Source organism: Eublepharis macularius, chromosome 8, assembly GCF_028583425.1.
Source record: "Eublepharis macularius isolate TG4126 chromosome 8, MPM_Emac_v1.0, whole genome shotgun sequence".
Lineage (NCBI taxonomy): Eukaryota > Metazoa > Chordata > Lepidosauria > Squamata > Eublepharidae > Eublepharis > Eublepharis macularius.
This window is the reverse complement of record NC_072797.1, coordinates 824,924-838,279: the sequence shown is the minus strand read 5'-3', so window position 1 is coordinate 838,279 and position 13,356 is coordinate 824,924. Positions and strand designations below refer to the sequence as shown.

The 13,356-nt window shown below is 62.8% G+C and overlaps 1 protein-coding gene across 1 annotated transcript in view; it reads left to right on the top strand.

Moving 5' to 3' along the window:
• The first annotated feature begins 832 nt into the window (after nucleotides 1–832).
• TESK1 (testis associated actin remodelling kinase 1) overlaps nucleotides 833–13,356 on the top strand; it is a 36,879-nt gene continuing 24,355 nt past the window's right edge. The window contains exon 1 of the mRNA XM_054986397.1: nucleotides 833–1,318. Within this exon, the coding sequence (XP_054842372.1) occupies nucleotides 1,133–1,318 (186 nt within the window). The 5' untranslated portion in view covers nucleotides 833–1,132. The remainder of the gene's footprint in view (nucleotides 1,319–13,356) is intronic.

Sequence of the window (13,356 nt, the reverse complement as noted above, 5' to 3'; positions counted from 1 at the left end):
CACGCGCAGACCGGAGACGGGCGCCCCGCGGCGGGCCTGGGCAGCAGGAGGGCTCCTGAAGGAGCCGCCGCCTTCCACTCCTCGGACGGAGCCCGGCAGAGGCGCAGCCGGAGCGCCAGGCCGAGGCCCGGGCGGGCGTGCTCCGGCCTTCCGCCAGCTGGCGGGGCTGAGTCGGGGGCTGCTGCCGGGCGCCCCTCGCGCTCTGCGGCACGCCGCGCAGCGCCCCCGAAGGCTCCCGAGCACTCGGCCCTCGCCCCCAGGAGCGGCCCGGAATGCCGCCCCGGCAGGCAGGCAGGCAGGCAGGCGGGGCCCGCGGGAACGCCAGGGCCGGGGCTGCCCGGGGGCCAGAGCCGGGGACGGAGGGCGGCGGGGTCGGGCCGGGCGCGGGCCGGGCTTCTCCCCGTCTCCGCCTGCAGATGTGGCCCCGCGCCCCGGCCGCCTGCAGCCCCGACAGGCCTGCCCCGGAGGCAAGGGAGGGGGACGCGAGGACGGCCTTCGGCCTCCGCGGAGCCTCCCGGGCCGGAGGCAGGCTACCTCGCGGCGCGGCGCGGCTGGGGGCGCGGGCTTCCCGCAGGCCCCCCGCGGCTTCAAGGGCTCGGGCCGGATGTTCTGTGCCGGCGTGTTTGGCGGAGGCCGAGAGCCAGTTCCGGCCGCGCCCCCTGCCCGCGGGGTCCCGGCTAGGCCAGGGCCAGGCCGGCCCGGCTGGCCTCCCGGAGCGCAGCGCAGCGCAGCGCACGGCACGCAGGCAGCAGGCAGGCAAGCGCGGAAGGAGTTAAGGCGGCTGGCCCCGCCCCGGCCCCGCCCCCGCCGGTCCCTCCGCTCCGTGGGCCGCAGAGCCGCCGAGATCCCGAGCGGCGGAGCCCTGCGACGCTCGACGCAGCAGCCCGGGCAGCCCCACGGCGCGCTCGCCCGACGGGCCGCCTGCGCGCTGCGCCACGCTAAGCCGCGGCGCCCGGGCCCCGCGCCCTCCGGCGGCCTCGCGGCCTGCTGGCCCTCCCGCCCGGCCCCGCCCCGGCCCTGGCCCCGCCGCGGCCCCCCTGGCGCCCGGGCCCCGCGCCGGGGGAAGGGGCCCCGGCCGGGCGCCATGTGAGTGGCCCTGGAGGCGCCGCGGCCGGCCGCGCCGGAGCCAGGCATGGACTGGGAGAAGCTGCCGCGCAGGCCCGAGGCCGAGGGGGAGGCGGCGGGCGGCTGGCCGGGCGGGGGGCGCCTGCGGCCCTCCTCCTACCGGGCGCTGCGCAGCGCCGTCTCCACCCTGGCCCGCATCGACGACTTCTACTGCGAGAAGATCGGCGCCGGCTTCTTCTCCGAGGTCTTCAAGGTGAGCGCGCGGGGGGCGCGGCGCGGCGCGGCGCGGCGGGGCCGGCGGGGCTTGGCTCGCCTCCCGGGACCGGGGCCGGCGCTCGGTGTCCCCTGGGCGCCGGGTCCGCCTGGTCCGCCGACGGTGCCTGGCCCTGTGGCCTCTGGGGACGGAGGCCTTCGGGCGCCGGCTCCAGGGCAGGCTCCGAGAGACGAGCCGCCAAGCTGCGGGGGCCGCCGGCAGAGACGGCGTTAACGGGGGGGGGGGCGAGGCGGCTCCGGGCCGGGGCGGGGCGGCTGAGCAGCGCCTGAAGGGAGCCTGCCCGTGCCGAGGCGCTCGCCCTCTGGATGCCCGGCCGGGGCGCAGCTTCGGGTGGAAGCCCCGGCCTCTGCCCCGCCGGGCGCCCTTCTCGGGTTGTTGCTGCTGGCCGGCCGGCCGGCCGCTGGGCTGAGACGGGGGCCGGCTCTGAGCGGCGGGTCTGCTCTTCGGGGCGGCCGCCTCCCACTGCCGAGCGCGCCCGGGGAAGGCGCGGCGCCCCTGCGCAGCCGGGCAGGCCAGGCTGGCTCCGGCGGCTCGCGGGCTGGGACGGGACGGGACGGGACGGGAGGGCCGCCTGCTGAGCCTGCGCCTCTCGGCCTGGGCAGGGGGTTGGGGGTGGCCTCCGGGGGGCAGGAGAAGCGGCGGAGGGCGGGGCCGTGCTGGGGCCTCCGGGCCTGGCTGGGCGGCCGCGCCGTTTCGGGCCTGGGCGGGTGGGCGGGCGAGGGCTGCTGGCGGGGCCTGCTGCGCGGTGTGCCGCGGCGCAAGCGGGCCAGGCCGGGTGGGAGCGCCGGGCTCGGCCTGGGCGTGGGCGTGGCGGCCTCTGTTTACGGCCGAAGCGCCGCGGCGGAGGGAGGGAGGAGGGGAGCTCCGGGGCCAGCCGCGAGGGGAGGGGAGGGGCGTCCCCCCCCAGTCCAGGGGGGCAGCGCTGGCCTGCCTCGCAGGGGGGTCCTGCCAGCGGAGGTGGCCCTGGAGTCCTTGGGAGGCTTAGCAAGGCAGCCCTGGGCTTCCAGCTTGGCCCCTAAGCAGAGCTCCTCCTGAGGAGGCTCCGCCAGCGTGGCTGAGGCCTGCCCGTAGAGGGAACAGGCTGGCCCGGCGGAGCGTGGCCCTGGAGCGCCCTCCTGCCCCAGCAGACAGATCTTCCAAAGAATCCGCCTTGCCCTCGTTAACAACACCCCTTTGGTGCAGGCTCTGAAGGGCTACGCTGTGGCGTGGGGGGAGGACTTGCTCAGGTCTCCCACCATTCCGTTCCAAAGCAACCAGCGATGGAGGGGGGGGGGCGGACTGGGGCCAGGGTGTTTGGTTGGGGGTGCTGCTTCACTGGAGGAAATCTACTCTCTGCTGGAAGCTAGCGGCATTCTGGGCAAAACCCTCTTATCAAACCCCGCTCCCCCCTCCAGTCTGCATGCTCTTCCTCCCCCTCTGAGCATCCTGGTCTTTGAAGGAAGCCTGGGAAGGTCGGATCATGCGTGTGCCTTGGATGCCCTGATGCCCTGAGCCCCTGCGCCAGGCCCTGGGACCCCGGCCTCTGCTCAGCCACTCCCTGGCCCTCCTGCGAACGCAGGGCTGGAGTTGCCTGCCTTTGCCCCAAGCTCTCTTCTGGCAGTGGCTGGGCAGCTGCTGCCTCTTGCCTGTGGGGGAGCCCTCCCACCTCCCAGGCCACCGTGGTTGGGAAGGACAGCCTGGCCCGGCCCCTTGCAATGCCCCCTGCCCCGGAGCCTGGCGTCGAAGGTGTCCGAGTGGCAGGAGCAGTGCATGCTGGGCTTTTTCTGTGCCAGTGGCTGGCTGGGAGTTCTTGGCGGGGCTTTGGGAAGGAGCAGGTTGTGCAAGCGGCAAAGTCCTTGGTGCCTGTCAGTGCCCAGGCAGGGGAGGAAGTCAGAGCGCTCTTCGGTAAACCCGGCCAAGCTGTTACGGCAGGGAGGCGCTGGCGGGGCAAGGTCCACCCGGCTCTGGCTGCTGGCCTTGGAGCAGGTGGGGGGGGGCAGGGAGCGCCCTGCGGAATCCCAGGGGGCCCAGTTCCCTGCTGCCATGATGGGGCCAACCAGGGCCCTGCTGTGTGGCCTGACCTCTGAAGGGAGAAGGGCCATGCGCTTGCCCCCCCCCCACACACACCTTGCTGTGGCCAATCCCTAGGCCTGCCCATACGTTTTGCTGCATGGCCCCGTTCTTGCCTCTCTGGCCACTCGTGGTGTTCCAAAGAAGGCCTCTGCAGTCCCCTCTTGGCCTGGAGGGCAGCAGCCTTGATGGGACAGGAGCTGGGCTAGGTGGGGCCATATATGTGTCCTTTTCAAAGAACGCGCAACCCAAGTGGGAGGACGGGGAGGGCCAGGCACTAGAGACTCCAGCCCTGGGCATGGTTCTCCTCCCCCTGCAGAGTAGGCCAGGGCCAGGCAAGACCGTTGGCTGTCCTGGCGCCCACAGCCTTCCTCCGTCGGGCAGCCCTGCTGGTGCCCCTTGAGGGCAGGGCTTCCGATCTCCTCATCCTTTTGGCTCCTGCTTCAGACCTCAGTGGTAGGCTCCAGTGCTCTGCCCTGGCGGTGCCTTTCAGCCCAAGAGGGCCACCTGCTTAGCTGAAGCAGGAAAGACTGCTTTGTGGCTGTGAAGATCTAGACAAAGCAAAGGGTGGAAGGGTTGAGAGGTGTTGCTGGGAAGAGCGTGCATTTCTTGATCCCTGTCTGTTAACTGAGCCCAACGGCTGGAGCAAGGGGGACGCCAAGTCTTTCTGAGCCAGCTTAGCCGGCTCTCAGCAGCCCTGGCAGAGCAGCTGGAGCACTACAGAGGGGGTGTGGGGGGGCGGGGAGGGGGGGGAACGCCTTCCCCTCTTCTCAGTGTGGGGCATGCATCACTCGGCTTACAGTGGCTCATCCTCTCATACTTGCAGGCCAAAACCCGATTTCTGAACCGATTGGTTTTCCTCCTCTGGAGCACGGGTCCTCCCCCGTCCCCTGGCAGTGCCACTTGGCCCCTCTCTGCCTGCCTGAGCTCTCCTGGCTTCATCCACCAGCTGGTGTTGCCAGGCCAGGCCCTTCCTGCCAGGTCACCAGCCAGTTTCCTCCTTCCCGTGCTAGGGATGCCCAGCCCCCTAATGGCTGGGTGTCCGTGGGTCAGACCCAGCTTGCCAAGAGATTTTGAGCACTTAACGCTTGCTTAAGGTTTGGGATCCATTCTCAGTGTTTGGTGCCGGAAAGGGTTTTTCTGCTGGACAGGTGGGCCAGAGGCCTTCCCTGGATCAGCTGGCGGCCCCATTCTTTCTGTCCAGGCCCCAGCTTTCTCCTCCTTGCTCCCGGCCGTCTGCTCTTCCAAGGCTGGTCTTGGCCCAGGGTTTAGCCTGGAGGCTGGACTGGATGGCCTCTTGGGGATCCCTCTCCCGCTCTTGTGGCTTGTATTCCCCACCAGCTGTGGCAGAAAGGGTTAGTTAATCTCCAGGGCTCTGGGCTGGAGGGGGTTGGCTCTGCACCAGAACATGCTGAAGGGAAGCGTTGCTCAGTGGCTCTGCCTGGAAAACCTTTCCCTGGCCTGCCCCTCTCAGCAGGGGGGCTTGGCCCCAGTTAACGCTCTGGAGCAGCACCAAGGCATCTTTGCATGGAGGTCTTTGTGTTTGGGGGGGGGGGGGGGGCTGGAGGGGGAGCCCAGCTCAAGCCGGAGGGGGCTGCCGGGTGCTCAGTGCTGCACTGCTGATGTAGGCCCAAGCAGCCAAGCCACGTCTCCTGAGCCCTGTATGGGCCTCTGGGCAGCATTCAGCCTGCGAGGTTGCAAATTGTGCAGGCCTGTCCCGAAGCCCGGAGCTGGGGGGACATGCATGCCTGCATGATGTGTGCATGTTTGTGGGTGGAAGGGAGGCCTGGCGGAGGAAGAGGCCTGGCTCAGCGCCTGGGCCATGCCTCGCTGTTGTTGCTGTAGCTCAGACTGGAATGTCTTCTGCCAAGGGCCCAGATCTCGGGGTGGGGCTGGGGAGAGGACTCTCCAGCCAGGCTGTCAGATGTTGTGGGGGGAGGGGAGATTAGGCCGGAAGTCTTTGGGCAGGGGTGGAGGTGCAGCTGGCCTCTGGCTGGGTGGAGGGTGGGAGGTAGCCCCCACCTCACAGCTTGGCTCTAAGAATGTGCCTGGATTCTGGGCCTGGTGCCAGGAGACGGAGCGGGGGAGCCAGTGGCATTGCCGCAGGGATCTCAGCTGCTGCCCTCGGCAAGCTTGTTCTGAGCCAAACCCCCTGGACACGGAGGTGGGCCAGCGTGCCGACCCCCCCCCCAAGGCACGTTGCCCTTCCTTGCATGGCACGGGGGCTCCCTTGCGGTGGTGCTGGTGCTCCTCCAAGAGCATCTTCATGAGGGGTGGGAGGCTTATGCCCCTTGAGGGGGATGCAGTGTGTGTTGTGCTGGTTATGCATGAGGGGTCTGGGGGGCTTCTGCACTGCTTTGTCTTCTCTCCCTCCCCAGTCGACAGCCCTGCCGCTGTCTTTCCTACCCCCCCCCCCACACACACACCTTTTGACCTATTTGCAAGGCTTAGGGGCATTCAGCTCTTGGACTGCCCTGGCCCGGAAGGCTTACGAGAGGGGAATTACGGGGCCAGCTAATCTGTGTTTGCCCCTGCCTTGCCCTGGCGCGCAGGCTGCTCTTTGAGGCCAGCATCTCTGGAGGCCTGGGTGTCACGCCCCCTCCCTCCCACCCCTTGGAGGGAGCCGGATTTGGGCTCTTGCTGCCGCAGCGTTGGGGTGCCCAGTACCCCCTCTCCAAAACGTGCCTGGCTGCCTGCTGCCAGTGTTAGTTTATAGGTCACTCAGGGGCTGTTTGTTTATAGGTCACTCAGGGGCTGTGCAAGAAGGGCTGGGACGGCCCCATGCTTTGCTCCTCGGGGACTTGTGGCCCCCCACAAGTAGGAAGGAGGCGTTCCCATGTTGTTCTCATGTGAGTGTGTATACCTCTGTGTGTTTGTGGGCAAAGCGTCTGGGTGTGGCCCGGCCACACACTGCTTCAGGTGAAGGATGCCAGACTCTTTGTATGGGGGGGCCAGATGGTCAGCTAAGGTCTTTCTGGGGCAGCGTGAATGGGCCTAAGGAAGCGTGGGGGGAGGAGAAGAATGTGGCACCCTCCTTCCCCTTTGGTGCTTCTGGAGAGCTTGGGGTGGGGTGTCATGTCTTAGCTGTTCAGAAGGTCCCCTAACCCAGAGCCCCGGTTTCTGCAATGTTCAACCCCCCCGTAAAAATTCTCTTTTGTCTCGTGTGCCAGGGCTGGTAGGGGCAGGCTTCCCCACTGGGGCAGTGCCAAGACCTTGGGGCACAGTAGGGTTGGGGGGGTGTTTATTCCTAGGAAGCTGTAGGGAAGAGGTTGGGGGGGGCTGGACTGAGATACAGCCAGACAGAAGGGGTAGGAGGCTCCCAGGCAGTCCGGGTGTTGGGAGGGGGCAGGCAGGCAGGCAGGGGGGGGGCTTCTGAGCTGCTCTTCCTGGGCCCAGCCCTCCTCTGTTTGTCTGAGCATTGGGCAGGGATTTCTCCTTGAACCAGGTGTTTGAACCTGCCGGGGTGGGGGGGGCGGCATGCTGGCAGTATGGGAAGGCAGGGATTCAGAGGCACCAGGATAGCCCGCGATGCTCGGGGGCAGAGGATGTCTCCCCGTGGGGACAGACTGCCCCCCCCCCGCCTAGCCCTGCCACCTCCCTCCAGGGGCTTGTGCCGGGCGCCTAGTCCTCCTCCTTTTAGCCAGCGTCACCCTGGAGCAGCGCTAGTTTGGAGGTCAGCCGGGCGGGTCTCCGCCACTCAGCTGTGCCCCTTCCCGCCATTCAGGGGGAGGCTCAGGGCAGTTCTGCCATGTCCTAAAGGTGAAATCCTGAAAAGGGGTTTCCTCTCCTTTTCTGCCTCTCCTCTTTCTCTGACTTCGGCGTTTGTTTGTTTGTTTATGTATTTATAGTCCGCCTTTCTCACTGAGACTCAAGGCGGATTACACAGTGTGAGATGAGTGCAATCGGTGTCGGCACATTTCCGCACAGCGTCAAGGACATTTCCCTCAACAATGTCATAGGATTTTACAAAGACAGAGCATTAGCGAGAATCCAATGCAGAGTGGAAGAATTGCTGAAGCAGAACATAGTTCTGAAGAGGGGCTCCTTTCTTACCACTGAGGTGGTCCGGCCCAGCGGGAGGCAGGGGCCGTGTGCAGTCGGCCTGGCCAGCCAGTGCCTCCTCCTCCGGTCTTGGAACAGACATGACCTGGGGGCAGGGGAGGGGGCTGGCGTTCCTGATAACTTGCGTTTGAGTCCACTTCATTTCTGCGTACTGCCTCGGAGGAACACGGCCTCTCTGTTATTCCGTGGCTGCTCAGAGGATATATGTTGAAATCTTCCTACATTTGTCGATGGGCCCCGTCCAGCTGCTCCGAAATCTCACCGCCAGTTGCTGAGGGGCAGAGAGCGCGTAGGCCGCAGCCAGGCCTTGTGCAAGGCAGGCCCCAATCCCCCGACAGTCCCGGGCTCTGCAGGGCCTGGGAGGATGGCTGCCGGGAGGCTTGGCCAGGGATTCTCCCTGGGCTTAGGCAGAGAGCCTTCCGGGAAGGGTTGGGCAGCTGGTGGGCTCGCCCCCTCCTCGGCAAGTCTGTCCCACTTATGCGGACAGGGAGTGGGGGTCATGGGCAGGCCCCTGCTGGCCTCTCCTGTGGGTTTCTCGGCCTGTGGTGAGGTCTCTGCCGAGCTCTGTTGAGCTGAGCCTGGAGGTGTGGGGGGTTTTAGCTCTTTAATACCACCCCCCCCCCCCCGGTTGAGGCTCATGTTGTCCACAGACTTTTGTCCTTTGGCATCGCGTTCATCTGCTTGAGGAGAAATACCTGGGTGTGCTGCAGGACGAGCTAGCAGTGGGGAGGGGGGTGGGGGGGGTTGCCATAAAAGGGTCTTGTGGCCTTCAGCGCTTGGGCAGCCCCACGCAGGAATGACCAAGGACGGAGCACCGTGCGTGCACTTTCATGGCTTCCCCGCAATGAACCATGGGAATTGTAGTTTTCATGGGGGTGTTGCAAATGAGTCATCGCCTCCTTTGCAGGACTGCCATTCCCAGGGTCCCTCGGGGGCTGCCATGACGGTTAGACGCATGTGTAGGAAAAGAGGAAGACCCAAAATGAGATGGGGGGGAATCAATAAAGGAAGCCACGTCCTCCAGTTTGCAGGACTTAAGCAATGCTGTCAGTGATAGGATGTTTTGGAAGCTGTGAATTCATAGAGTCGCCAGATGTCGGAAGTGACTTGGTGACATATAACACACGCGCAAGTCTTGAGTTATTAGCTCCCCACCCCCCCACCCCCTGGGCTCCAGCGTCAGTGTTGGACGAGAGCCCAGATCAAACCCCTCCTGTGCACGGAGGATTCTCTCCCTCCTCACCCTGGTCTACTTTGCAGGGTTCTTAACAGTGAAATCCTAAGCAGAGTTACTCCAGTCTAAGGCCATTGATTTCCGTGGGGCTTAGACTGGAGTAACTCTGCTTAGGATTTCACTGTGAAGGGATAAAATGAATGAGGGGAGCAAACCACCCTGAGCCCCTTGGGAGAAGGGCAAGGGAGAAATGAGTAGACAGACAGAGTGGCCATGCCGTCCAACTGGCGCTAGGGAGTCCCTGGAAGCGGCCAAGCGTCTAAGCAGCCCTGTCCGTTTCTCTCCTATGTTGTATCTGAAGCGTTTTGGAAAATCCGAAGTGATTTTCTAAATACGTTTTGTTGCTAGGGGGAACAGCACAGAGGTACGGCAGGAGGCTCTCGTGGGCTCTGGCTGGAGGCTCCTGAATAGCCAAGGTACAATGGGCAACTCTTGAGCAAGGGCGGAAAGGGCTCTTCAGGGAACCCGAAGAAACATAAGATCAGGGGTAAGGGAACGAACACAAGGCAGCGGGCTGGCTGATGATCCCTGCTGCGCCTTGGCTGTTAGAGGCCACAGAATGAGGTATGCGGCTTGGCCGCGGTTTGGCTCGTGCGACTGTTCTCTAGCCACTGGACTGCACTGTCTTTCACAGCATGCGGCACCTGCAGCCTGCCACATCCTCTGTACTCCAAGGCTGATAGGGCAAAGGGTGCCATTTCCCCTCTTGGGCTGCCTCTCTGCATGGGGGGGTGGGGGGGCACTGCTGCTTGCCCATCTGGAGTTCAGTGGGATTTCCTGGTGAAGAGGAAACCCAACGGGTGAAGCAGCGTCAACTCCGACACAAGCTAGGCGCCTCTCTAGCCCCCAGATCTGCGTGTGTCCTGAGCTGGTGGGATCCGTTATAAATAGATCAACTACAGCAAACAATCAATATACTACAGGACGGCTGCGGATGGTACCTGTAGTCTATTGATTGTTTGCTGTAGATGATCTATTTATATTTTTAATAACTGCCTGGGTGAAGAGATTATTTTGAAAGGGGTTTATTTGCTGGCTTCCCGTCGCAGTTATCTACATCATTCAAACTCTTATCATTGGATCCCTACAGAAGAATCTTCTATAAAATGATGTATTACAAAGGTTGATACAGACTTGATAAATTATGTTTAGCCTGGAATTGTCTGCACCATCGGAAAAATAATTTTGGATTGACTGTTAAATAATTTGTGGTACTGAATTCTACGTTTGTTAGGAATAGACATTGGTACTTTGTATAAACACAGGAATATTACACGTGTTTACATGGCACTTTGCACTTTAACTATGGTTGGATGCTTTGCCTTCCATGTATAATTTTCATTTGTGGATGTACCGCTTGACACATTTTCTTCCAAATTAGGGTTCATTGATATACTTCTGTATAAATGATTGTTGACTGATAGTGGTATAAAGATTGAACTTAGCTTGTCACGGCTTATCCTTTGTTTTTGTTCCTGGTGTGGGTCAGCAGGCGCTCTGGGGCATGTGCTGTGTGGAATATGGCAGTTTGTTGACTTCGCACCAGCAGCACTCAGGCCCCACAGTTGACTGCAGAGGGGGCCTCCGTAGAAGGTTGCTCAGTGAATATCAGTTTGGTGTAGTGGTTAAGAGCGCTGGACTCTAATCTGGAGAACCGGGTTTGATTCCCCCTCCTCCGCTTGAAGCCAGCTGGGTGACCTTGGGTCAGTCACAGCTCTCTCAGAGCTCTCTCAGCCCCACCCACCTCACAGGGTGATTGTCGTGGGGATAATAATAACACACTTTGTAAACTGCTCTGAGTGGGCATGAAGTTGTCCTGAATCTAATGTTGTTATTGTTATTATTGAGCTGGCATTCCAGCAACATTTAGGGCCATGGGGATAAATTTCCTTTGCCTTCTATTCTTACTTGCTTACTTATAGCTCTACCTTTTCTCCCCACTGGGCACCAAAAGAGCTTTACAGCACTCTCCTTTCCTCCTTTTTATTTCCACAACAATCCTGTGAGAGAAGCTGGGCTGAGTGTGTTTGGCCCCAAGTCGCTCAGCAAGTTTTCTGTGGCAGAGCGGGGATTCGCACCTGGGTCTTCCAGATCCCCATCCAGCATTCTAACCGCTGCACCGTGCAGGCTCTCCTGGTGCTTCAGGAAGCCTGAGTGCCTCCTTGGGAGTGGGTGGGATTGGTGCTCCCGTGACTGCCTGCAGATGTCCTCCACCCACCCGTGCCTCGTCGGAAGAGCCCTGCTGGGCCAGACCGGAGAGCGTCCCTCTAGCCCATCATGCTGTTTGTGGGCCAACCAGTTTATTGATATTCTTTATAGTCTACCTTTCTCACTGCGACTCAAGGAAGACTGTACAGTGTGTCAATACAATCAGTGGCTCAAACAGGCAATAACAGTGCAATAGGGCATGGACTCGGAGAACTGGAGCACACACTGGAAACGGTGCTGAAACAAAGCACGAGCCCTTAGCAAAGCATGAGCCGTTAGACGTGGCATATTAAATGATGCAGAAGCCACTCAGTGGGCATATAGTAGTATAATGCACAGCCCCGCCCAGTTGCCCTGGAGGGCCACACAGACGGGCATAGAAGCCAAGGCCAGCTGCTGCTGCCTCACCTGGGATTCAGAGGTCTACTGCCTTTGAATGGGGAGGTTCCTTTTAAGTCACCTTGGTTAGCAGCCTTGATGGTCCGCTCCTCTGTGAATCCCCCTCCCCCCCAGCTGTCTATGCCTGGGGCCATCAGCTGCTTCCCCTGGCAGGGAGTTCCACAGTTGAATCCTCTTTGAGTGTCCTGTGCTGGTGTGTGGCTTCCCCCACCCCAAACAGCAGCCCCAGGCAGCAGCAGGTGGGATTGTGGAAGATGACGTGGGTGAAATGTGATCTTTGTGCCCCGGCCGCAAAGAGGGCAGAGCAGCTCCGTAACGGAAGAGGCTCGGAGAAGGGATGAGTGCAGGGGCCCGGGCTCCGTTCAGGTGTTTGGCTGGGCAGAGCCCCCCCCCCCGGGCCTCTGTGTAGCATCTGTCCTGTTGACTGGTGCTGCTCAGGGGCGCTGTTGGATCCTGGGTTCGGATTGGTCCCAGGTGACAAGGAGCAGCTGGAATAGCAGAGGCTGGCCTGGAGACTCTGTTCCTGCCTGGCGCCTCCTGCCCGCCTGTGCGCCTCCCGGCACATGGAACAAGGGCTGTGTGCAGCATTGCTTCCCCGTCAGCTGAGAGCTGCCTCCCTCTCCGGAGGTGGGTCTCCAGCCCTGCCTCGGCCCTAGAGTCGGCTGCCAAGAGCAGAACTCACGCCTGGGAGATGTCTTAAAGGACCCCGTGTCCTGAGCATGTACAGAGGACACTTTTTTCCTGTCACTTGGGTACCTGCAACTTGGCTCCACACGTCTGAGCTTTCTAGGCTGAGGGAGCCATTTCGGCTGGGCCCCACACACACCTGTCTCCCCACCTCTCTTGTCTAGGTCTCGAGCTGGGGGCAGAGCCTGGGGCCTTCAGCACAGCTCTGAGCCAGCCTCGTCCCTGTCTCCAGCCCCACTGAGGGTTTCCCTGGGCGGCGGCAGAGGCTTGGCCCCGGCAGGGCTGCCGGCAGGGCTGCATTGACTAAAAAGGGAAAGAGCGAGGGCTGACTGCAGGCTGGAGGAATGCGGAGCCTCCTTGGGTGGCTGGGGGTGGGTGGGTGGAAGGAGGCGGCGGCGGCGGCAGCTGCTGCTGGGCCAGGGTGCGGCAGCTGCTGGGGGTCTGGCCCAGAAGGCCTGGGGCTGAGCCCTGAAGGCGGCAGACTGCACCCCTCCCACAGGTGTTGAGTCTTCCCTGTGAGCTTTTTCTGGGAGGGCTGGCAGGCAGAGGCGGCTCTGGCCCCAGACCCCCGGCCGCTTCCCTGGCTTTCTGCTGTGCTGAAGCCCCCTTCCAGGGCTCCCTGCCCCCATGGAGAGAGAGGCTGGCCCGTGGTGCCCGTTCTTTTAAAGGAATCGGGCCTTGCTGTTTCCCTCAGCGAGGCTCAGAGCTGGCTAAAGGGAGGCCTGAGTCTGCCTGCCCGGGAGAGGTGAGGCGAGGGGGTGCGTGGGGGAGGGAGGGGCGCCCTGTTCCTGACGCCCCACAGGGGATGTTGGCCCTGAACAGTGAGGTGCCGCTGGGCACGGAGGATGCAACTGGCTCTCTTCTGTTGCTGAGGACCAGCTGCCCAGGAATGCAGTTCTTGCTCCAGGGGTGTGGACCGCCCCCCTCCCTCTGCTGGGGAGCAGCACGGGGGATTCTCCCAGTGATCCCGGTACGTCTGAGGGCAGGCCGGATTGGCAATGGCTCGCTAGAGCCGGCTGCTGAGCGTGTGCACAGTGCTGTGCTAAGGCCCCGGTTAGGGGCCTGGTGAAATACTCGGCACGTGTTCAAGAGCCACTTTGCACTCAAGGATGCTCCGCCACCCCTCAGACACAAGAACACCAGAACGGCCCTGCTGGATCGAACCAGTGGTCCAGCGCTCCATCATCCTGCCCCACCCAGAGGTTAATTTCGAGGGGCAGCAGGCAGGGCGCCGAGGCCGAGGCCTTCCCCTGGCACTGCCTCCTGGCGCCGGGATTCAGAGGTTGGCTGCCTCTGAAGGTGGAGGGTCCCTTTCGTCTTCATGGCTAGAAGCCACTGCCGAGGCCTCTCCTCCAAGAACCTGTCAGCCCCCCTTTGA